This window comes from Gobio gobio, assembly GCF_949357685.1.
Source record: "Gobio gobio genome assembly, chromosome: 24".
Classification (NCBI taxonomy): domain Eukaryota; kingdom Metazoa; phylum Chordata; class Actinopteri; order Cypriniformes; family Gobionidae; genus Gobio; species Gobio gobio.
The window spans coordinates 43,096,087-43,120,712 of NC_137120.1; the positions used below are offsets into that span (position 1 = coordinate 43,096,087).

The 24,626-nt window shown below is 42.1% G+C and overlaps 2 protein-coding genes across 5 annotated transcripts in view; one reads left to right on the plus strand and one right to left on the minus strand.

Moving 5' to 3' along the window:
* Positions 1-2,881, plus strand: part of LOC307120602 (NACHT, LRR and PYD domains-containing protein 12-like) — a 49,588-nt gene extending 46,707 nt beyond the window's left edge. The window contains exon 23 of the mRNA XM_079807709.1: positions 852-2,881. Coding sequence (XP_079663835.1) covers positions 852-918 — 67 coding nt within the window. The 3' untranslated portion in view covers positions 919-2,881. The remainder of the gene's footprint in view (positions 1-851) is intronic.
* Positions 2,882-4,843: 1,962 nt separating this feature from the next.
* On the minus strand, positions 4,844-20,188 carry strip1 (striatin interacting protein 1). 4 transcript variants are annotated; one of them, XM_079807712.1, is made up of 21 exons: positions 20,046-20,188; positions 17,367-17,436; positions 15,832-15,906; positions 15,601-15,735; positions 14,608-14,728; positions 14,464-14,532; positions 12,838-12,944; positions 12,617-12,744; positions 11,190-11,372; positions 10,897-11,117; positions 10,750-10,815; positions 10,608-10,671; positions 10,344-10,415; positions 10,186-10,260; positions 9,992-10,089; positions 6,553-6,679; positions 6,189-6,289; positions 6,004-6,070; positions 5,822-5,926; positions 5,547-5,751; positions 4,844-5,461 (listed from the first exon to the last, which is right to left on the minus strand). In XM_079807712.1, exons 1-21 carry the CDS (start codon positions 20,148-20,150, stop codon positions 5,214-5,216), a joined length of 2,442 nt encoding a protein of 813 aa, XP_079663838.1. In that variant the 5' UTR covers positions 20,151-20,188; the 3' UTR covers positions 4,844-5,213. The 4 variants fall into 4 exon arrangements, with proteins under 4 accessions (XP_079663838.1, XP_079663837.1, XP_079663840.1 ...); XM_079807711.1 differs by having other exon boundaries at positions 4,844-5,464; positions 20,046-20,186; XM_079807714.1 differs by having other exon boundaries at positions 14,464-14,526; positions 20,046-20,185.
* Positions 20,189-24,626: the final 4,438 nt, after the last annotated feature.

The following is a 24,626-nucleotide window of genomic DNA, read 5'->3' on the forward strand; positions in this document are numbered from 1 at the left end:
AGCGTGTGTGTGTGTGTGTGTGTTCACTCGTCAGCGTGTGTGTGTGTGTGTGTGTGTGTGTGTGTGTGTGTGTTCACTCGTCAGCGTGTGTGTGTGTGTGTGTGTTCACTCGTCAGCGTGTGTGTGTGTGTGTGTTCACTCGTCAGCGTGTGTGTGTGTGTGTGTGTGTGTGTGTGTGTTCACTCGTCAGCGTGTGTGTGTGTTCACTCGTCAGCGTGTGTGTGTGTGTGTTCACTCGTCAGCGTGTGTGTGTGTGTGTGTGTGTGTGTGTGTGTGTGTGTGTGTGTGTGTGTGTGTGTGTGTGTGTGTGTGTGTGTTCACTCGTCAGCGTGTGTGTGTGTGTTCACTCGTCAGCGCGTGTGTGTGTGTGTGTGTGTTCACTCGTCAGCGTGTGTGTGTTCACTCGTCAGCGTGTGTGTGTGTGTGTGTGTGTTCACTCGTCAGCGTGTGTGTGTAACTTACTTCCAAACAAAACTATCAAAATATCTCATCTACACATAAGATTTGATTTTAAAAGCCCAAACTTCCATAAACAAGAGCTCAAGTCTATAACTTAGTGTGTTCACTCTTCAGCGTGTGTGTGTGTGTGTGTGTGTGTGTTTACTCGTCAGGGTTAGGGTTGTGTGTTTCTCCTTTACAGTGACTCAGGAGTCACACAAACACGAACAGACAAACGTAATTCATGTTTTAAATGCACAGATATTTATGTTTGAAATATAATACAAGATCATGTAAAGTCAGTAATTAATCTGAGAACATGTTTTCTTTGTTATTCTAAAACATTGAAATATAGTGTTTAATCTGCACTGTTCCACAGAACACTGATCGTTTTCTCTTGTTCCACCTTACAGACTAGAACACTTCCCTGCTGCTGTTACTGCTGCTGTTACTCGTGCTGCTGGATGCTTAATATCATAGTGCATCATCATCATCATCATCTTCATCAATCACCTTATCCACCTTACAGACTAGAACACACCTGGTGGGCTTTATAATATCAAAATACATCATCATCATCATCATCTTCATCTTCATCTTCATCATCGGGTGAGGATCCACAGAAGAGCGTCACTGCTGTCTATGAGGAGAAATACACTTCACAAGAGTGTGTAGTGTACAGTGTGTAGTGTACAGTGTGTAGTGTACAGTGTGTAGTGTACAGTGTGTAGTGTACAGTGTGTAGTGTACAGTGTGTAGTGTACAGTGTGTAGTGTACAGTGTGTAGTGTACAGTGTGTAGTGCACAGTGTGTAGTGCACAGTGTGTAGTGCACAGTGTGTAGTGCACAGTGTGTAGTGCACAGTGTGTAGTGCACAGTGTGTAGTGTACAGTGTACAGTGTGTAGTGCACAGTGTGTAGTGCACAGTGTGTAGTGCACAGTGTGTAGTGCACAGTGTGTAGTGCACAGTGTGTAGTGCACAGTGTGTAGTGCACAGTGTGTAGTGCACAGTGTGTAGTGTACAGTGCGTAGTGTGTAGTGTACAGTGTGTAGTGCACAGTGTGTAGTGCACAGTGTGTAGTGCACAGTGTGTAGTGCACAGTGTGTAGTGTACAGTGTGTAGTGTGCAGTGTGTAGTGTGTGCAGTGTGCAGTGTACAGTGTGTAGTGTGTAGTGTGCAGTGTGTAGTGTACAGTGTGTAGTGTACAGTGTGTAGTGTACAGTGTGTAGTGTGTAGTGTGCAGTGTGTAGTGTACAGTGTGTAGTGTACAGTGTGTAGTGTACAGTGTGTAGTGTGTAGTGTACAGTGTACAGTGTGTAGTGTACAGTGTGTAGTGTGCAGTGTGCAGTGTGTAGTGTGCAGTGTGTAGTGTACAGTGTACAGTGTGTAGTGTACAGTGTGTAGTGTGCAGTGTGTAGTGTGCAGTGTGTAGTGTGCAGTGTGTAGTGTGCAGTGTGTAGTGTGCAGTGTGTAGTGTGCAGTGTGTAGTGTGCAGTGTGTAGTGTACAGTGTGCAGTGTGTAGTGTACAGTGTACAGTGTGTAGTGTACAGTGTGTAGTGTGCAGTGTGTAGTGTACAGTGTGTAGTGTGCAGTGTGTAGTGTACAGTGTGTAGTGTACAGTGTGCAGTGTGTAGTGTACAGTGTACAGTGTGTAGTGTGCAGTGTGTAGTGTGCAGTGTGTAGTGTACAGTGTACAGTGTGTAGTGTACAGTGTGTAGTGTGTAGTGTGCAGTGTGTAGTGTGCAGTGTGCAGTGTGTAGTGTACAGTGTGTAGTGTGCAGTGTGTAGTGTGCAGTGTGTAGTGTACAGTGTGTAGTGTACAGTGTGCAGTGTGTAGTGTACAGTGTACAGTGTACAGTGTGTAGTGTACAGTGTGTAGTGTGTAGTGTACAGTGTGTAGTGTGCAGTGTGTAGTGTACAGTGTGTAGTGTGCAGTGTGTAGTGTGCAGTGTGTAGTGTGCAGTGTGTAGTGTACAGTGTGTAGTGTACAGTGTGTAGTGTACAGTGTGCAGTGTGTAGTGTACAGTGTGTAGTGTGCAGTGTGTAGTGTGCAGTGTGTAGTGTGTCCTGATGTTAGAGCAGCCTCTACTGTAGGGTTATGTTTGTTGAAGAAATTTCAAATATGCATAATAGTTATGAATAAATATAGCCCAGGTAACAAAATATGTTCTAAGAATGTTTTGCTAACGTTCCCATTAAGTTTTGAATGTTTTTGTTTTTTTTGATTATGCAAAAATTAAGGGAACATTTGATTTTATAATAATGGAAAGGTTACGTTTGAATGTTGGAGATATTCTAACTCAAGTAATAACATTTAAAGTTAGACATGCGTCCAAATAAAACATTTCAGATCAAACGATGTGAACGATGTATAAATAATGTTTTAATAAATTGTGCTAATGTGTCGAGAACATTATTAAAGGCAAGATAACTTTTGAATGAACGTTTGTTTATAACTTTGAGAGAACCTTACCGTGTGTGTGTGTGTGTGTTACTCACTGTGCTCTCTCCATCCATCAGTGTGTGTGTGTGTGTGTGTGTGTGTGTGTGTGTGTGTGTGTTACTCACTGTGCTCTCTCCATCCATCAGAGTGTGTGTGTGTGTGTGTGTGTGTGTGTGTGTGTGTGTGTGTGTTACTCACTGTGCTCTCTCCATCCATCAGAGTGTGTGTGTGTGTGTGTGTGTGTGTGTGTGTGTGTGTGTGTGTTACTCACTGTGCTCTCTCCATCCATCAGCGAGTGTGTGTGTGTGTGTGTGTTACTCACTGTGCTCTCTCCATCCATCAGAGTGTGTGTGTGTGTGTGTGTTACTCACTGTGCTCTCTCCATCCATCAGTGTGTGTGTGTGTGTGTTACTCACTGTGCTCTCTCCATCCATCAGAGTGTGTGTGTGTTACTCACTGTGCTCTCTCCATCCATCAGTGTGTGTGTGTGTGTGTGTGTGTGTTACTCACTGTGCTCTCTCCATCCATCAGAGAGAGTGTGTGTGTGTGTGTGTGTGTGTGTGTGTGTGTGTGTGTGTGTGTGTGTGTGTGTGTGTGTGTGTGTGTGTGTGTGTGTGTGTGTGTGTGTTACTCACTGTGCTCTCTCCATCCATCAGTGTGTGTGTGTGTATTACTCACTGTGCTCTCTCCATCCATCAGTGTGTGTGTGTGTGTGTGTGTGTGTGTGTTACTCACTGTGCTCTCTCCATCCAAGGGATGGACATGGGCAGAAACAATGCTCAGGTAGGCCGTGGCATTTAAACCATGCCCAATTGGCACTAAGGGACCTAAAGTGTGCCAAGAAAACATCCCCCACACCATTACACCACCACCACCAGCCTGCACAGTGGTAACAAGGCATGATGGATCCATGTTCTCATTCTGTTTACGCCAAATTCTGACTCTACCATCTGAATGTCTCAACAGAAATCCAGACTCATCAGACCAGGCAACATTTTTACAGTCTGGAAAATGATTTTCCAGTCATTTTTCCAAATTGTCGCCTCTTTTTCCTCTTTGTAGTGGAGATGAGTGGTACCCGGTGGGGTCTTCTGCTGTTGTAGCCCATCCGCCTCAAGGTTGTGTGTGTTGTGGCTTCACAAATGCTTTGCTGCAGACCTCGGTTGTAACGAGTGGTTATTTCAGTCAAAGTTGCTCTTCTATCAGCTTGAATCAGTCGGCCCATGACCTCTGACCTCTAGCATCAACAAGGCATTTTCTCCCACAGGACTGCCGCACACTGGATGCTTTTCCCTTTTCACACCATTCTTTGTAAACCCTAGAAATGGTTGTGTGTGAAAATCCCAGTAACTGAGCAGATTGTGCAATACTCAGACCGGCCCGTCTGGCACCAACAACCATGCCACGCTCAAAACTGCTTAAATCTCCTTTCTTTCCCATTCCGACATTCAGTGTGGAGTTCAGGAGATTGTCTTGACCAGGACCACACCCCTAAATGCATTGAAGCAACTGCCATGTGATTGGCTGATTAGATAATTGCATTAATGAGAAATTGAACAGGTGTTCCGAATAATCCTTTAGGGGAGTGTACAAAAGCCTTTAATGAAAATCTACAAACCGCTGCAGGATTTATGATGTTAATGACCGTTAAAGTGTTTCAGTCGTGGAATCACCATCATGGATCTTTCTTTTGCTATAGGAGCAAATAGTTGTTCAAACATTATATTTATTGTCATGATGACTTTGACTTATGAGATTCTCAGAAATGTGAAAAGTCATTGACTTTGGAGAAATGTTGACTTATCGTTGAAGGTAAAATGGTAATGGACATGAAGTAACGCCAGCACTTCTTAAGGCTCTCTCCCTCTTCATCCTTTAGGTAACGCAAACCTCCAAACTACTAACAACCCTATTTCTGACTTAACTCGAGCCGATGAGTTTAAAAACGACTGACACATGGTTCACAGAGAAGATCGCTGTATTGTATACAAAGCCATACAATGAAAAACATTAAACCGCTCGAGGATAAATACAGTCTTTCACAATAAGATCAGATTTAATATTCAGTTACAGAGAATCAATAATGAAAAGCAGCAAAAACAAACATCATCATGACCTCTTAGCTCCTCAGTTCCCCTGCTAAGAGTGAAAACTGCAGGTTTACTACAGACGAGCCGTCATCACACACACACACACCCCCCCCCCCCCCACACACACACACACACACACACACACACACACACACACACACACACACACACACACACAGAGGAAATGGCCCTGGTGTTGAGCTCTATGAAGCGTAGTGTTGTTGGAAGGGTTTCCTCTGGTCACTGCAGGAGCTCTTCCCAGGAAATGGGCTTGGAGAAGACCTCACGCTCCAGCCAGAGGTCGTAGTTCATCTGGAAGTCTTCCGGAAGGTCGATCCGCTGGCCCAGAACGCTTTGCAGGCAGTTGTCCACCGGGAGGAATTCTGGGTTGCTCTGGTTCTTGTCGTAGCGGCGGCTGTTGAACCGCTCGATGTTGGCACGCAGAGCACATTCTTCCGCCTGGAAGTCCCACGGGCGGGCGTCCAGATCTGCTGTCAGAGACACAGAGAGCACGTTGACCTCTGACCCCCACGAGCTGCCAACCTTTCAGGGTCAGTAATGACTCCTACTCACCGTTCCCATAGGCCCAGTCGTCGTTGAGGCGATGGCGCACCTTCTGGTATATCGCGGACATGGTTTTCATGTTGCTCTTCCTCCATTGCCGCCCCAGATACTTGGTCTGGACTTTGAGCAGCTTGAGCACATAGAGCTGCATCATGGCCTGCTTGACCTTCAGCGCCCTCTTCAGGATAGGAGCCGATTTGAACACCACTAACATCTAGAAATAAGAACATTTGAGACGACTCTCTCCGGGTGATGAGATGTTCTGGGTGTGTGTGGGTTCTTACCATGGTCCTGGAGTGCTTCCACTTGGTGAGTTTATTGAGGATGCGCAGCAGATTAATGCAGGAGAACACGTTCCTCCAGCAGAACTGGTTATTATCACCGGCTTCCTGTAATCAGAACACATCTAACAGCTCAAAGTCTTGCTCAGAGGAGCGATACACACATTCAGGAGTGGTTCTCTCACCAGACTCTCAGCGGTGAGCTCTGGGAGTTCATGAACGACACAGTGTGGGAAATCCAGAGCTGAGATGCTGCAGAAGAGATGAGAGAGATGATCACATATAACACGGGTTAAAGTTCAATCTTCCCGCTCTGGGTCATGTTGACCCGTGAACGTCCGTCTGAAATGACAGGTTGATGAAGGCTGACCTGTTTTTAGCGCTGATGTAGGACATGATGTTCTGGTTGAAGAACTTCAGGATCAGTGGGATGCAGTTGGCAAACACCAGATGCTGCGCCATGTACTCGAACTGCAGCAGAAAACATGCGTCACGGGTTTACTAACAGCTGTTTACTAGAATTAGGAAGCCCAAAATATGGTCAAAAATATCCTCATTACTATTGTGCAAGCCAGACATCATCATTTAAAAGGCTTACAAACACCTCATCATATTTTGTATAATATAATAATGTCAAATGGTTTGTGAGCGTGAGGTAGGGGTAGGGTTAGGGCAGCTTCAGAAGCGCGCGTGTGTGTGTGTGTGTGTGTGTGTGTGTGTGTGTGTGTGTGTACCTGATAGACGTGGTTGAGTTTGAAGTGTTTGAGCAGCAGCAGCAGAATAGCTGAAATGGCTTTGACGATGATTTCTTTATGGCGATTCACATCTACGCCCAACTTCATGCTCTGAAGAACCGTAGTGCTAGAAAGAGAAACATCACATTAGCTTACACACGTCACTTACAAACGTTTCTGTTGTTTAGCATAAATTATCTTTAATTCTTATGAGACCTTGGAGATAAATTAGCATGAAATGGAGCTTTTCGGATCACATGGGCTCATGATTTGACCCACGAGCAATCACTGAGCAATGGCAGATGTGCCCACACCTTTAGCCAAGAGACGTTTATGAAAAGTGGTAAAAGTACGATTACACAGCTGTGACATCAGTTTCCTCCAGATGCAGTCGTGTATATTAGAGATGCACTGATATATCGGCCGATAAAAGCCATTATTTCTCACTATCGACTCTTCCACAGAGAATATCATGAATATTTATAACCCAGGAGATATTTTTACAGCATGTGACGAGCTCACTGTTGCCATGGCAACCATGTTAGTGAATCGGATGTGATTCACACACACAGACTCATGTTGTTAAGAGAATCACTTTGATTCAGTGAGTCATTTGGACGAGTCGTTCAGATCATGAGCTCCGCTGAAGAATCACTGAGTTTGGTTGACAGGAAGCACATCGGGTCAGTTTAAAGAGGTGATGAATTGAGAAATCAACTTTCCCTTGAGCTTTTGATATATAAGAGCTCATGGCAAATATAAGAATATCCTGTAAGTTTCAGAGCTGAAAACTTTCTTGTTAGTCAAAGAAAAGCTTTTATAGACACCAGAGCCTGAAAACGATCTTGTGCTTCACCCTTCCGTCATCGCGCGACGAAACACCGCCTCTACAGAATAATAAGCAGGTGTAATTCAGTAGCTCCGCCCACCGACTCATGGAGATGCTCGGATTGCCAGCGGTCAGCAATAAACACGCCGAGAATATATGACGAGCTATTGCTTTTCCTGGTTGTGGAAGAACAGTCGCTGCATAAGCTTCCTTCGCAGTGTTTCCCACACATAGACTAATTCGTAGTGGTGCGCCACAGAATCAACACCGGCCGCCACATATTGCATGTCGTTATTCATTAACTGTTTAACGCTATTTAAAACACGCAGCGTGTTTTTTCATTTCCTTCCCCCGTTCTCCCTCCATCTCTCTCTGTCACTCATGTGTCTCTCTCGCTCTCTCTCTCAAACTCTGCTTTTGATATTAAAGTCTAAGCTTTTAAAATGTAATACTAAATGCAAACAATAAATAGCGTTTTGGCGCTAATGTGTAACAGTTAAAGCCAGAGGCGTTGAAAAACAGAGTTGCGACCTGCTCTCATCTCCCGGCGCGCGCGGTCACATGGTTCACGGAGCGATCAATAGTTATAAACAAACCCGCACTGTCAATACATTTGAATGGCTTAAGCCGCGGATACACAACAGTTTCACTGGACGGGTGTTTGCAGCAGGTTTTGGTACAGTACAGCATAGTGTGCATTTCACGAGTTCACACTTACATATAATTTGTGGAGAGTTAATTGAATTGCGTATTTGGCGTGCTGTCCGGGGGGGAGGGCTTCGAGCTCGGACTTCGGCCCGAACCCAGAGTACCCCCCGTATGTAAGTGGTTTAGAACTAAAAGATAGGGCAAGATGTGGAGAAGGGTGGTGGAGGGATGCTGGAAAAACTGTCAACAAAATGGAGGTAGGACGGCTGCGTATATATACCTCTTTGTTGATTAGCTGAGTACTCTCCACCTGTGTCAATTATCTGACATGTTCCTCCCGAACCTCGTTTAGTGAAACAGCATTTATTATTACGTCAACCACATTTACAGGATCATTTTATTATGGAGAGTGATGATAGACCCAACATTGTTACATTAATGTAAATGTTTTTATTTAGCCCTCATACTAATTGTTCACATCATACTCATTGGTGGTCAAATGTGACCATACACCTTAACAATTGTTCAATTAAATAGCCTATGTTATAGATTTTAGTTTAATAATATTTATTGAATATTTTGAGGATATCTTTTTGTACTAAATAGGCCTACTATTTGTGCAATAATTGTGGTCCATTAATGACCACTTAAAATATTTTGTATTATTTATATTACAATTAGTGTAGTAATTAAGGTTAAAATAGAGAATTCCACAGGCAAAGAGGCCTGTATGGCTCTTTAATTAATATACAGTACTAATAAATAATATGTATCTAGTTGCTCAAAGTATTGCAGATCATATCTTCTTACTTATTTTTAGGTTTTGCATTTGAATAAATATTTATACATGATAAACACTAGATTTCTTTAAATGTGAAATTTTTAAAAAGTTAATAACTTACATCCTAATATTTTGAATAATACTTATATAAGTACACAAAAGTGAATATTATTTGAATGTTAGCAAATATAATTTAAGAAAAGTTTAAAATAGTTAAACTTATTTTTCCTTATATGTACAGTAGGCTATATAAATATGAATTGATACTGAATCAAGATCAAAATCGATATTTTCGGCAATCACTGAACCCACCCACTCCACCCGCCCCATGCCCCGCCCACCACCACAAATTGATTTCTAATCTGTGGGAAACACTGCTTCAGATCCTAATATTAGGAATATGTGGTTGAACTTTATTTTTAATGAAGTTCCAGCTCACGTGGGGATTTGTAGACATATTGAGATTGAAACACAATGCTTCCATCTATATTGGACCCGACAGGAATGGTGCAGCACACTTATGTGAGTAAAACATGTTTTTTATAAGTGATAGTATTGCATTGTTACAGATTGTTTCATATGTGTACGATTGTGTATTGATTATTATGTGTAGAGAGACTTGTTGTAACGTTATGTGTGTGTCCGCGTGAGTGTGTCTCTCCGCGCGCGCGTGTGTGTGTGTGTGTGTGTGTGTGTGTGTGTGTGTGTGTGTGTGTCTGTGTCTCTCCGCGCGTGTGTGTGTCTCTCCGCGCGTGTGTGTCTCTCCGCGCGTGTGTGTGTGTGTCTCTCCGCGCGAGTGTGTGTGTGTCTCTCCGCGCAAGTGTGTGTGTGTCTCTCTCGTGTGTGTCACTCCGCACCAGTGTGTGTGTGTGTGTGATATTTTGCGAGTTCTCTGAGCATTTCCCCTAGACGATTCCTGGGACAGACGGTAACTGAAGCTCATTAAATATGCAAATATTATCCAATCCTAGCCGTGGGCGTTTACTTCCAAGTCTTCAGTTCGGCACGCCCATCAAATCCTAGTGTTTCTCAGAGAGCCTCAAAACCAAGGCAGAAAATAGCCTATTACTTATTCATTATGATGTTTTTGAATGTAAAAACCATATAAACGCCATAAGTTGACTTCAGACAACAGTATAAAAAAATTAAAAAAGCCAGTTCATGACCCCTTTAACTCTTACGGCATTTCCTCGGGTAGCACGTCCGCCAGGATGTTGATGGAGTCGGTCTTGGCTTTGGATGTGGGAGCAGCAGCCAACAGGATCTTGAGCAGAGCGATCTGAACACACACACACACACACACACACACACGAGGTTGGTCAGTATGAGGACGGCTCAAATGCAGCGACTGCTGTGTGAACTGACCGGCTCTCACCATATACTGTGGTAAACTGGGTAAAATGCCCTGGTACAAGAGCTCTGTGGCACACAACTCCAGCTCTTCCTCCCCCTGAACACACACACACACACACACAGGGTGTATTAAACTCGTCATCAGATGGCATTGGCATGTCTCAGCGAGCGGTCACTCACGCCGGACAGAGGGGTTTTCTGATACTCCTCCTCTTTAGCGATCTGGACCTCAGCGATGGACACATACTTGTGCTGAAACAAACACAAAGCATCTCAGAGCAACTCAAAGAATAACTTTCAGTAGAAAAAATATTTATTTGATACTTTTTAAATATTTTATGACGGACTAAAAATGCCTCAAAAAGGAAATGAATGAATTTCATGAGGTCAAAGCACGTACTGATGTGTGCCGAAGGGGCGGGGTTATGTAGGGGTGTGGCTAACCTGTTTGAGAGTTCTGATGCTTTCGTGTATCGGCCTGGGCAAACCCACCACCGTATCCGTGTCACTGCAGCACACACACACACACACACATCATCATTGAGGCTCACAGGAAATGAGCAAAACTGTGGGATACAACACTCACTTTCCCAGCGTGTAGCCGATGAATTTACTCCGGCTGGACTCCAGGAAGTTCTCAATATCCCTCTCCCTGTGGAAATGAACAGACACCAACTTATATTTGAGCACAGCATCCGATAAAGCAATCAGACGGATGAAGTGGAGTCTGTACCTGACTTTGGGAGCCCACGGCAGACCCTTGGGAAAACACACTCTCTCAGAGGGGGGATGTGGGATGGGCGGCGGCATGACCTCATCACGCTCCAGCGGAAACGGCTCCGCCTCCAGAGAGTTGTCATTATCGTCGTTTTCCTCTTCATCCTCACGGGAGTCGTCCGCTTTATACGGGTCCTTCTCGTTGAAGGCGTCGAGGTTGTCCTGCTTTATAAGAGCCTGAAGAACAGATTTAAAGGGTTCAGGTGATTTCCCCCCCACAGGTGTCCGTCATATATCTGCCCCACTGACCTTGTGTTCTCTCCGGGCTCGTCTCTGCTGCTGCTCGATGAGGTCTGAGGCGGACGCCGGCGGGGACGCGGCCCTCATGCTCCGCACCACACGGATACTGTCCTCCGGCAGGGGCGGCAGACCCAGAGCCACCCGACCCCTGACCTTACAGCCCTGCAGCTGCTCGAACCCGCCCAGAGTGAACTGGACACCACAGCAAACACACACACCATAAAACACACACACCAGGGCTAACGTTTGGAACATTAACACCCTAACCAACTCAAAAACAGGATCTGTCTCTGCCGTTTTCCACTTCTTTAAAGGGTTAGTTCACCCAAAAATGTAAATTGTGTCATTAATGACTGAGCCTCATGTGGTTGGACACCCGTCAGACCTCCGTTCATCTTCAGACACAGAAGATATTTTAGTGTAAAGCTGATGCTGAGAAAGGCTTCAGATAGGCCGCCATTGGCATTCAGTACATTTACACTCACAAGACCCATAAAAGGCACTAAAAACGTCGTTACAAAGTCCATCTCACCACAGTGACTCTACAATCATTTTACGATGCGACGACAATAGTTTTTGTGCGCAAAAAAAATCAAAATACCACCTTTATCCAGCTTGTTCTTGTCTTCCGTGTGTGTCTCCACGACGCATGCGTGAGAATATGAGCAGATCCGGCGTTCGGACACATGACCCAGAAGAGATTTGTTTACAGCAGAGGAAGACGCGCGTATCTCAGCTGTTGAATTCTACACTGATCGTGCTTTAGGTCTCGTAGTTCTCAAAATGGGGCTAAAGTGGCATTTCATGGATTCCCGAACGCCGGATCTGCTCATATTCTCACGCATGCGTCGTGGAGACACACACGGAAGATAAGAACAAGTTGGATAAAGGGGTTATTTTGATTTTTTTTTTAGCACAAAAACTATTGTCGTCGCATCGTAAAATTATTGTAGAGTCACTGTGGTGAGATGGACTTTGTAACGACGTTTTTAGTGCCTTTTATGGGTCTTGGGAGTGTAAATGTACTGAATGCCAATGGAGGCCAATCTGAAGCCTTTCTCAGCATCAGCTTTACACTAAAATATCTTCATTTGTGTCTGAAGATGAACGGAGGTCTGACGGGTGTCCAACCACATGAGGGTGAGGAATTAATGACACAATTTTCTGGGTGAACTAACCCTTTAAAGATGGTTTTTAATGTTCACCTAACCCTAACCCTTACTGGGACAACATAATATAAGGCTAGCCTCCTTTTACAGTATTCACTGAACATTATCATCATTATCTATCATCTCAACGGCTGCAATTTTTGAACGGATTCAGAAAAAAATGACCCGTCCAAAAGCAGAGGTTCACAGGAATGAATGGGACTCTGCATCACTATCAGCGAGTGACCGAGAGGTGAACCAATCAGGCGAAGAGCTCCTCATTCTCACCAGGACGGTCTTCCAGAGCAGCAGCAGGACTTTCTTCATGGGGAAATGGGGCGCGTGGCCGCTGCAGAATTTGGTCACCATCCCGAACAGCATGACTGAGACGGGCTCATGGTTATAGAGAGGAGAACCTGCCAGGAAACACCAGACTTTCATACCTCACACACACCTCCAGATAAAGCATCTTCAGTGTTAGATCATCGTGCTCTCCAACGGAGACTGACCTAGTTCAGATTTGAAGGTTTCTCTGATGGTTCTCCACTCTGGCCGGTCTGTGGGTTCTTCCCGCTGGATGGTCTCCACCATCAGATACATGATGTTCAGCAACACCCTGAACACACACCAGCATGCACTGGGTTACGGAGGACCAGGTGTGTGTCTCAAAGGTGAGTGTGTAAGATCTACAGCTAGCGCTTCAAACGGAGAATGCAGTCCAAATTGTAAATATTTGCCCCAGACCTGACGCTCATGTGGGACGCCAGATTGAGGACACACAACAGGAGTGTAAAGTGAGCCAAACACTGTGAGTTGATCAGTTAGTGTGTGTGTGTGTGTGTGTGTGTGTGTGTGTGTGTGTGTGTGTGTGTGTGTGTGTGTGTGTGTGTGTGTGTGTGTTTGCGGAGGCTTTTCAGGGCAGGGAGAAAACTGCGATCTCTGACCCAGTCGTTTCTTGGCTTCCATGGCTGTGTTTTCTGATAACTGGCAACCCGGTGTGTTGAAATACTATTGGGTACATTTTAGGGCTGGGTAAAAAATATAGATTTCTCGATTTTAATCGATTCTCACTTTTACAAAGCAATATGGAATCTTAAATCCCAAGAATCGATTAGTCATCCTGTTTTCAGTTAATGAATGAAATAAACATTGTAGCACGCCTCCCATCCAATAAATCGCTATAATCTTTGTGCTTTATTACAATTGATATGAAACAGTCTCAGATTTCAAATTAAGTCTATTTTTTTTACGAAATACCAAAATATATACCGTTTTGGCGCTGTGGTGTGAGATTGCTCTGCCTCAGCTCAGCTCAAGAGAAGCAGCAGCAGCGGAGCAAACATGAACAGATCTTCTCCTCCGCCTTATACCAGTAACAGCGCGAAATAAACACGAATGAGCGTCTGAAAGTGTGTTAAAGATACAGGACAACTTACCGAAATCCGTATCATGTCACATAGAATCGCTCAATCAATGTTTCAACCGCAGAAAGACATCAGTAAAACGGCTTGTAAATGTCATGTAACGTCACATTTTCCTCAGAAAAACCATATCCAGTGTCCATAAACTCGTTAGTCAGCTAGAAAAATTAACTCTAGAGACGAGCATTTTGCTAATTATATGCACCATTACAGAGGATATTCATTGTCAATGTTCTTCAATATTTAATGCATGTATGTATGTATGAATAAATCTGGCAAGTTTTTATGCAGCCACCATTTAAATGTTTATATTTCAAAAATCTAATTGGAGTAGAATTATGATTATGTAATTGTAAAGTTATTATAACTTAATTATGTTTTTTATATATATATATAATAGTGTAATTTAAGTGTTTGTATACAATTCTGTTAATTTGTACCTTCAATATTAGTAGGCTAATGTAGTATCAACTGACTCCCATTGTTTACAACATAAGTTCAGAAATTTGTTTTCCTTGAGAAAATGTTCCATGTATTATACCTGATAACTATCCAAAATAATCGACATTAAATTGAATCGGAATTGAATTGTGAAATGGGTGTCAATACCCAGCCCTAGTGCATTTGCAGTGGGTGGATCAGCTGTTTTAACACACATTGTTACGGATGCGGTGTAAAAGTGCGGGCGGCTGAAGTATCCTGGCATGCTCGTACCTGAGGTCAGTGCTGTCGGCCAATGAGATGGCGGGTTTCCTGACCGCACTGCTGCACGCTGCACTGTTACTGAGAGACACGGAACAGCGTTATTACAGTTCACACGCGTGTCATATGAGTGTTAGCATGTGCAGTGGGTCTCACTCGATCTCCATGTTGAGCAGCTCCACGAGGGCAGTGAATGCTCCCACATCCAGCAGGAGGAAGACGTTATACCTCATCCAGTGCTGCACCTCCAGTTCTGAAGAGCACTCCCCGAATGAGCCTAACACACACACCACCGGCCAGAGCTTATTACAGGATAGTTCACTTTTAATAAACTTTTGCTGATCATTTCCTCACCCTCATTTCAACCAAGATGTCCATGTCTTTCTTTCTGCAGTCGAACAGAAATGAAGGTTTTGGATGAAAACAGTCCAGGGTTTTTCTCCATATAATGGACTTCAATGGGCTCCAAACGGTTCAAGGTCCAAATGACAGTTTCAGTGCAGCTTTAAACGACACCAGATGATGAATAAGGGTCTGATCTAGGCAAACCATCAGTTTCTGAGAGAAACCCAGCAGTATTTATGCTATTATTTTACCTCTTAACAGACGAACGTGATCATCTCTGAGCTCCGCCATAACTTCCGGCAAGTGAAGTCAAATTAGATCATGGTCATAGATATATACGTAGATGCCTCATTAGCGTCTGCACGGATCAGTAGAATGAGGCATCTACTATCGATATATCTATGACCATGATCTAATTTGACCTCAATCTCCGGAAGTTATGGCTGAGGTCAGAGATGATCACGTTCGTCTGATAAGAGGTAAAATAATATCATAAATACTGCTGGGTTTCTCTCAGAAACTGATGGTTTGTCTAGATCAGACCCTTATTCATCATCTGGTGTCGTTTAAAGCTGCACTGAAACTGTCATTTGGACCTTGAACCGTTTGGAGCCCATTGAAGTCCATTATATGGAGAAAAACCCTGGACTGTTTTCATCCAAAACCTTAATTTCTGTTCGACTGCAGAAAGAAAGACATGGACATCTTGGTTGACATGAGGGTGAGTAAATGATCAGCAAAAGTTTATTTAAAAGTGAACTAATCCTTTAACAACACCCAATCATATGAATGCCCTCAGCTGACCTTGAGCCATGTACAGGATGGCTCTGGCAACCCTTAAGCGGCGCTCTCGGCCAATCACGTCCAGTCCGTCCAGCAGACGCATGGCATGAGCTCTGTGCCCAACCGAATCCAGCCCGGTCCATTTCTGATCCGGCACTGCCAACACAGCAACATGAGCTCTTTAGAGACAGGGTCATCTTGAAAAGGCAGGTGTATATATTATGAAGCAATCGAGTGAAGATCAGATCTTACTATGAGTGTGGAAATCCTCTTCAAAGCACTTCCTGTTGAGCAGGAACTCCGGTCCCTCTGTGTAACTGTACAACTCTACAACAGCATTGAATAGAGGAACACGTGTTTAATAGAGGAACACGTGTTTAATAGAGAAACACGTGTTTAATAGAGGAACACGTGTTTAATAGAGGAACACGTGTTCAATAGAGGAACACGTGTTCAATAGAGGAACACGTGTTCAATAGAGGAACACGTGTTCAATAGAGGAACACGTGTTCAATAGAGGAACACGTGTTCAATAGAGGAACACGTGTTCAATAGAGGAACACGTGTTCAATAGAGGAACACGTGTTCAATAGAGGAACACGTGTTCAATAGAGGAACACGTGTTCAATAGAGGAACACGTGTTCAATAGAGGAACACGTGTTCAATAGAGGAACACGTGTTCAATAGAGGAACACGTGTTCAATAGAGGAACACGTGTTCAATAGAGGAACACGTGTTCAATAGAGGAACACGTGTTTAATAGAGGAACACGTGTTTAATAGAGGAACACGTATTTAAAGGGTTAGTTCACCCAAAACTGTAAATTGTGTGATTAATGACTGAGCCTCATGTGGTTGGACACCCGTCAGACCTCCGTTCATCTTCAGACACAAATGAAGATATTTTAGTGTAAATCTGATGCTCTGAAAGGCCTCCATTGGCTCAACTTTACACTCTCAAGACCCTTAAAAGACACTAAAGACTAAAGTTACAAAGTCCATCTCACTACAGCGGCTCTACAATAACTTTATGAAGACGAGAATAGTTTCTGTGCGCAAAAAACCCCTAAATAACGACTTATATAGTGATGACGATTTCAAAACACGGCCTCATGAAGCTTCGAAGCGTTATGAATCAGTGAGTCGATTCAGCGGTTCAGAGCGTTATGAATCAGTGAGTCGATTCAGCGGTTCAGAGCGTTATGAATCAGTGAGTCGATTCAGCGGTTCAGAGCATTATGAATCAGTGAGTCGATTCAGCGTTTCAGAGCGTTATGAATCAGTGAGTCGATTCAGCGGTTTGAATCGCCAAATTTCAGCAGTTTGGCGGTTTGACACGCGATGCAAATCATGATTCGGCTCACTGATTCATAACGCTTCGAAGCTTCATGATGCCGTGTTTTGAAATCGTCATCACTATATAAGTCATTATTTAGGGTTTTTTTGCGCACAGAAACTATTCTCGTCTTCATAAAGTTATTGTAGAGCCGCTGTAGTGAGATGGACTTTGTAACTTTAGTCTTTAGTGTCTTTTAAGGGTCTTGAGAGTGTAAAGTTGAGCCAATGGAGGCCTTTCAGAGCATCAGATTTACACTAAAATATCTTCATTTGTGTCTGAAGATGAACGGAGGTCTGACGGGTGTCCAACCACATGAGGCTCAGTCATTAATCACACAATTTACAGTTTTGGCTGAACTAACCCTTTAATAGAGGAACACGTGTTTAATAGAGGATTGAGGTTAATGTGATGTTAGCGCAGAAGAAATGATCAACCCAAGCGCTCTCACCTGACAGCTCGATCGTCCATTTATCAGCATCTGAATACTCAAACTCCAGATCAGGAGATTCTGACAAACCCTGAGACACAAACACAGAGTGTGTGAGTTCAGTCGCTGATATAACAGCACGTTTAGAGACTTCAGGACGCATTTACATGACATGCTTCAAGTGACCCAATTCTGATCTTATTCTTCCCATGAGGCACAGATTGGATATGACCCATAAATGTGTGCGGAGGAAAAAGCAGGATTGGTTCCAGGCCTACAAATCTGATGTGAATCGAATACGTGCATTTGTGTGCATTAAGCTTTACCCAGTCAGTACATCTACCCTGAGCTGTTTCGCCAACTGTGTAGTGTATAGTGTGTAGTGTATAGTGTGTAGTGTATAGTGTGTAGTGTATAGTGTGTAGTGTATAGTGTGTAGTGTATAGTGTGTAGTGTGTAGTGTACAGTGTATAGTGTGTAGTGTACAGTGTACAGTGTGTAGTGTACAGTGTACAGTGTGTAGTGTATAGTGTGTAGTGTATAGTGTGTAGTGTATAGTGTGTAGTGTACAGTGTACAGTGTGTAGTGTATAGTGTGTAGTGTGTAGTGTATAGTGTGTAGTGTACAGTGTATAGTGTGTAGTGTACAGTGTATAGTGTGTAGTGTACAGTGTATAGTGTGTAGTGTATAGTGTGTAGTGTATAGTGTGTAGTGTATAGTGTACAGTGTACAGTGTGTAGTGTATAGTGTGTAGTGTGTAGTGTATAGTGTGTAGTGTGTAGTGTATAGTGTGTAGTGTATAGTGTGTAGTGTGTAGTGTACAGTGTAGTGTACAGTGTATAGTGTGTAGTGTATAGTGTGTAGTGTATAGTGTGTAGTGTACAGTGTATAGTGTGTAGTGTACAGTGTATAGTGTGTAGTGTACAGTGTGCAGTGTACAGTGTATAGTGTGTAGTGTGTAGTGTACAGTGTATAGTGTGTAGTGTATAGTGTGTAGTGTACAGTGTATAGTGTGTAGTGTACAGTGTACAGTGTGTAGTGTATAGTGTGTAGTGTGTAGTGTGTAGTGTATAGTGTGTAGTGTGTAGTGTATAGTGTGTAGTGTACAGTGTACAGTGTGTAGTGTATAGTGTATAGTGTGTAGTGTGTAGTGTATAGTGTGTAGTGTGTAGTGTGTAGTGTATAGTGTGTAGTGTACAGTGTGCAGTGTACAGTGTGTAGTGTGTAGTGTACAGTATATAGTGTGTAGTGTATAGTGTGTAGTGTACAGTGTATAGTGTGTAGTGTATAGTGTGTAGTGTACAGTGTACAGTGTGTAGTGTATAGTGTATAGTGTGTAGTGTGTAGTGTGTAGTGTATAGTGTATAGTGTGTAGTGTGTAGTGTATAGTGTGTAGTGTATAGTGTGTAGTGTACAGTGTATAGTGTGTAGTGTCCAGTGTATAGTGTGTAGTGTACAGTGTGCAGTGTACAGTGTATAGTGTGTAGTGTACAGTGTATAGTGTGTAGTGTATAGTGTGTAGTGTACAGTGTGTAGTGTACAGTGTGTAGTGTACAGTGTATAGTGTATAGTGCAGATCATGGATATGGGTCACTTTTAAAAGAAGAAGCTGGTCGTCAAAATAAATAAATAACTGGATGTCGTCAACAAATCATAATTGGCATAAAGACCTGCAGGCTTGTTTTAAATGAATCGTCGCTGTGAAAAGAAGTGCACTTAAATGTATTGAATGTTCACTTGTAGTCTACTTCAAATCTTTAAATAATGGTACTTGCAGATAATATAGTATTAATGAAATAAGAGTACACTTACATGACTAGCACACTTAAGTGCACTTCTAAAAATCTTTAAATTTCACATTATTAATACAACATACATTTGAATGTTATAATCTTTTCTTGTGCTTTAAAGTGAATTATTTTGATGAATTGACTAACAGTGTTATTTGATATATTTTAAATGTACTAAATTGCAGCATCTTTAGAAATGTGTAATTTCTAATATATTTAAATACATGGCATACAAGGTTAAATAAAAAGCATATTTATTAGATTAAAGTATAGTTTAGGTTACTATAAATGCTTGTCATCAGTTCACTTTAATCATATTTCAAAGACAACAGAAGTAATTATGAAATTGAATATAAGGGTGTAACTTACTAGAAGCATGATAAAAACACAAACTATGAAAAATGTTCATTTAATCGCAAATAACACGCAATTAAGGGTCCACAAACATTACATTATTTCCCACTCAGGTATTCTTTTAAAGTATATTATACATTAATAACTGCTCTTTTCAAAAGTATGCTAAAGTGTAGCTGCTCTTTCCCAATGGCAGATCGATATTAATGTGTTAAATAACCATCAGATGAACTTCACAAAGATTCATTCATGGGTTAATTACATTAATCTGTCATATAATAATTAATGTGTGTGCATTAATGCATGATAAGAGTGTTTCATGAATATTCAAAATAGCGGTTTAATTAATGAGTTTTCATTACTAAACGTTGTTCATGAATAATTAAGGTGTAATATTTGATTAATGCTGCACGTTTCGTGTTATGAACTTTAGTTGAATTACATTTTAATCGTGGAATGTCTTGTGTTTATGCTAACATTGCTGTCAAAACAAACATTAAACAGCACACACACACACACAATCAGGCGGGTTTAATCCGCTCCGTTTGACTCTTACCTCGGAGTCTTTCCTCTGGTTTCTGCTGAACTCGCCTCGCACTTTATTCGGCAACATTTGGTTTTGTTTCTGTTTGTTGTTAGCACATAATCCGACACCCTCCATCTTCCCTGCACTTCCGGCTCCCGCTCACCTCTCGCGCTACTTGCGCACATCTCGCGATGCTTCCGCCTGTGATGCCGTGATGTTTCAGACGGAACGACTCAGATTTGACTAGTCGCCTCGATTTAATGTAATTATTGCTAGTTAAACATGTTTTATTCACGCAGAGATTTTTCATAATGTTTCAGGGGCAGGATATTCCATCAAGGTAAAACATTTGATGTGTGAAACAATCGGTACTCACAAAACAGTTGATCATTCCAGCCGTATTCAATTATACAGATGAGACCTGAGGAAAACAGGACAACTAACACACTGTAAACACACAATATAGCATTAAACACACACACACACACACACACACACACACACACACACACACACACACACACACACACAGATGAAGTATGAAAGGTCCTTATGATGAGAAATGAGTAACAGTTAAATAACCTATTTAATATAAATTAGTTTTGTAGGCTATACATTTGTTGTACAAATTTAAGCAAATTATATTAGTGATGGTATAAGTCATTACATTTGAATTAATAATTAAGTGATTTTTAGACTTTTACATAGGCCTAACACTTTTAAGGGGTTGAATGATGAGAGATTAGTGTTAATTTAAGGGTAGCTATTTAATTAAATGTCATGTTTAACAGTTAGCATACATTTATATTTTAATATGAAAGTTTGTAGCATATGAATCTGTTGTACAAATGTAAGCATATATCTTAGTGGTAGATTTACATTTTATTTCACTGACATAACTAACATTCGTAAGTGAGAAGTTTCACTATTTGTTCTATTTGTGGATTTTATGGCTGTACATTTAATTGATCTACTGGCAGATCCACATTTCAGATTCTGTCCCCAATGAAAGTATGTTCAGGATTAGGAAACATCATAAAGGATGGACAGAATATGTATTGCTTGAAAAAGAAAACCTACAGCGGATGAATTCACTGTGATTATACAGAAATGTATAAAGAAACGGCTTCAAATCACACTGCTTCGACAAATGTAAAGTTTATTATACTAGCTCTTATGTATTATTATTTAAAATGACTACTGATGCACATGTGCACATCCGTGATATTGAATGATTATTGTTGGATTGGTATTCATACACATGATCCTGTTTTATTTAAAGGTGAACTGGAGGAAGGAGAAGATCCTGGTCCCAGATGAAGCAGAATAAAGTCTTCAATAACCCTTACAATCATAATCATATCAGGATTAAACTCATCCATAATGAAGCAGTTCAAATATTGCTGATCATAACTGTGATTGTCTAACTTAGCACTCAATTTTATCAAGTGATATAAACCGAAAGTGAATGTTGAATTGTCTACATGTACAGATCCAGTCATATCATGTCATTTTACATTATTTACATATTAGATATTTAATACTGAATGTATTTGTTTCCGTTTGTAGTCGATGACATTATGTTGTATCGTAATGTGTGTTACATTTACATTTATGCATTTAGCAGACGCTTTTATCCAAAGCGACTTACAACTTGGGGGTACAATAAGCGATTGGTCGTGAAGGGTCGAGTGAGCGCAACAAGTGCCTGAAATACTTGGTCCGTGTACATTTCTCAGTGTAGCACAGGCTAGAGTAGGGCGGGAAAGAGGAGGAAAAGAGGAAAGGAACGTTTTTTTTTTTTTTTTTTTTAGGAGGTTAAGTGCTCACGGAAGAGATGAGTTTTAAGTTGACTTTTGAATGTTGTCAGTGAATCCGCATTTCGGATGGCGGTGGGCAGTTCGTTCCACCAGCAGGGAACGTTGAATGAAAATGTTCTGGAAAGGGATTTTTTGCCTCTCTGTGAAGGTACCACAAGCCTTCGCTCCTTGGTTGAACGAAGGCTTCTGGTGGGGGTGTGGCGACGTGTTGTGTTGGCATATTGTAAATAAACAAATAAGAGCGTGGTCATTTTATTTAGTTTGAAAGGCAAATTGAGTTTTGAAAAGAAATGTTTGAAGAACCATAGACGGATTAATAATAAATATAAACATTATGACCCATTCTCATCTCACTGATCATCTAAATCATGCTGGAGCCATCCGAACTACAACAACAGGACAGTCCATCTTAAACTATTACTAACAGTACAAATCATTACATCTTTAACTCTATAAAAATCATGAAATATTTCACAGCTAAAAGACTTTATATGAGCATCAGAGGGCAGACGCCTCAGACAGAAACACTGAAGGAGTTTAACCCTGTCTAACTGTCTAACCCTTCCTCCATTACAGCTCTCTGGTGGAACTGTAGGAATGAGATAAGATATGATGCCCATAATAATTCACAATTAATTATTTAAGATCATTTGAAAATAATTGAATATTGTGAACTTGAAGCAAAGATCAAATGACACATGAAAAGAACTATAATTTATTCAGGTAATTAAAGTTTGAGCAAATATGAGTGAATCCTGTAAACTGCCACAGAAAGTAATAACTGGGGTCAGTGATAGTGTTTACTCCCTGCAGTCCATCTAGAGCAGGAGTGGAGGAGATGAACACCTGACGCTGTATACACTCACCTAAAGGATTATTAGGAACACACACTAATACTGTGTTTGACCCCCTTTCGCCTTCAGAACTGCCTTAATTCTACGTGGCATTGATTCAACAAGGTGCTGAAAGCATTCTTTAGAAATGTTGGCCATATTGATAGGAGAGCATCTGCAGTTGATGGAGATTTGTGGGATGCACATCCAGGGCACGAAGCTCCCGTTCCACCACATCCCAAAGATGCTCTATTGGGTTGAGATCTGGGGACTGTGGGGGCCATTTTAGTTCAGTGAACTCATTGTCATGTTCAAGAAACCAATTTGAAATGATTGGAGCTTTGTGACGGTGCATTATCCTGCTGGAAGTAGCCATCAGAGGATGGGGACATGGTGCTCATAAAGGGATGGACATGGGCAGAAACAATGCTCAGGTAGGCCGTGGCATTTAAACCATGCCCAATTGGCACTAAGGGGCCTAAAGTGTGCCAAGAAAACATCCCCCACACCATTACACCACCACCACCAGCCTGCACAGTGGGAACAAGGCATGATGGATCCATGTTCTCATTCTGTTTACGCCAAATTCTGACTCTACCATCTGAATGTCTCAACAGAAATCCAGACTCATCAGACCAGGCAACATTTTTCCAGTCTTCAACTGTCCAATTCTGGTGAGCTGGTGCAAATTGTCGCCTCTTTTTCCTATTTGTAGTGGAGATGAGTGGTACCCGGTGGGGTCTTCTGCTGTTGTAGCCCATCCGCCTCAAGGTTGTGTGTGTTGTGGCTTCACAAATGCTTTGCTGCAGACCCCTGTTATTTCAGTCAAAGTTGCTCTTCTATCAGCTTGAATCAGTCGGCCCATTCTCCTCTGACCTCTAGCATCAACAAGGCATTTTGGCCCACAGGACTGCCGCATACTGGATGCTTTTCCCTTTTCACTCCATTCTTTGTAAACCCTAGAAATGGTCCTTTAGGTGAGTTTTTTCTGCTCACTTTATAACATATCTCAGTTTATCTGTGAGCTCATCTCTTCCAGCATTGCTTCATTGTATGTCAGAGGAATGAGGAAAAGACTTCAGAGAAACTCAGGTAAGACTGCGCTTTAAAATCTGAGTTAATAACTGATGTACTGAGTTTTTTTCTCAGCCTTTCATTCACTGCACACAGTTCAAGTACTCAATATTATAAAATTACTTACGATGTTAGTTTTAGGTCATACTTTCTTTTCTAATACACAACTGGATTCCCTTTTGCAAAGTTATAAAACCTCCGTGAAGGGTTTCAGGCCTGGTCAGTTATTAGGATGAAGTTTCAGACATTAAACTCTATAACCCACTGGCTATTGGAAGTGTGAGACTGAAGGAGGTGATGGGGTTGGCGGGGAAAACCTTGAAACTAGTTCATAGATAAATTCAGTTTAGAAGAGTTTATGGAAACACTCAGGAAAGGGTTAGGCAAGAAACATGTCTAGAGTTAAAAGATGTCACGGAGTGACTAAGACCCGGAACGTTTCTTCGGCTGTGCCCCTTTTCCCCCGGACGTCTTTCCGGAAACCCCGAGTCCGGTTCCGGTGGCTAGTGCGCATGAGCTCGAGACGGCTCATGTTGATGATGAGAGATTGGCCGCACCTGTGTGAGTGAACAAAAGGCGCGGGTGATATGTGGGAGGAGGAATATAAAAGCAGCGTTCTGCAGATGTGGGGGCATGTAAGTGTGACGGTCTTGCCTGGGACGGTCTTTCTGCTGAGTGGGGCTGCACAATGAGGAAACAACATGGAAATGAGGGATCCAATGCATGGAGAATAAATCAGTTCCACAGCATGTCTCGTTAGTTCTGCTGTTTATTTAAAACAATTATCTTTTTTTAATCCATTTTAACTCATGAAATATTTTATCTTTGTGATCGTATAGTGGATCATTTTTGAAGCTGAGAAGTTATAATAAACATTTCCAATG

What these genes read in the sequence shown, in the direction of transcription:
- strip1 (XM_079807711.1), bottom strand. Translation starts at nt 20,150, where the DNA reads ATGGAGGGTGTCGGATTATGTGCTAACAACAAACAGAAACAAAACCAA. An exon ending in AACCTTCAAATCTGAACTAG is followed by an intron (nt 12,745 to 12,837) that starts GTCAGTCTCCGT and finishes GTTTCCTGGCAG; the next exon opens with GTTCTCCTCTCTATAACCAT. An exon ending in AACTCAACCACGTCTATCAG is followed by an intron (nt 6,290 to 6,552) that starts GTACACACACAC and finishes TTTCTGCTGCAG; the next exon opens with TTCGAGTACATGGCGCAGCA.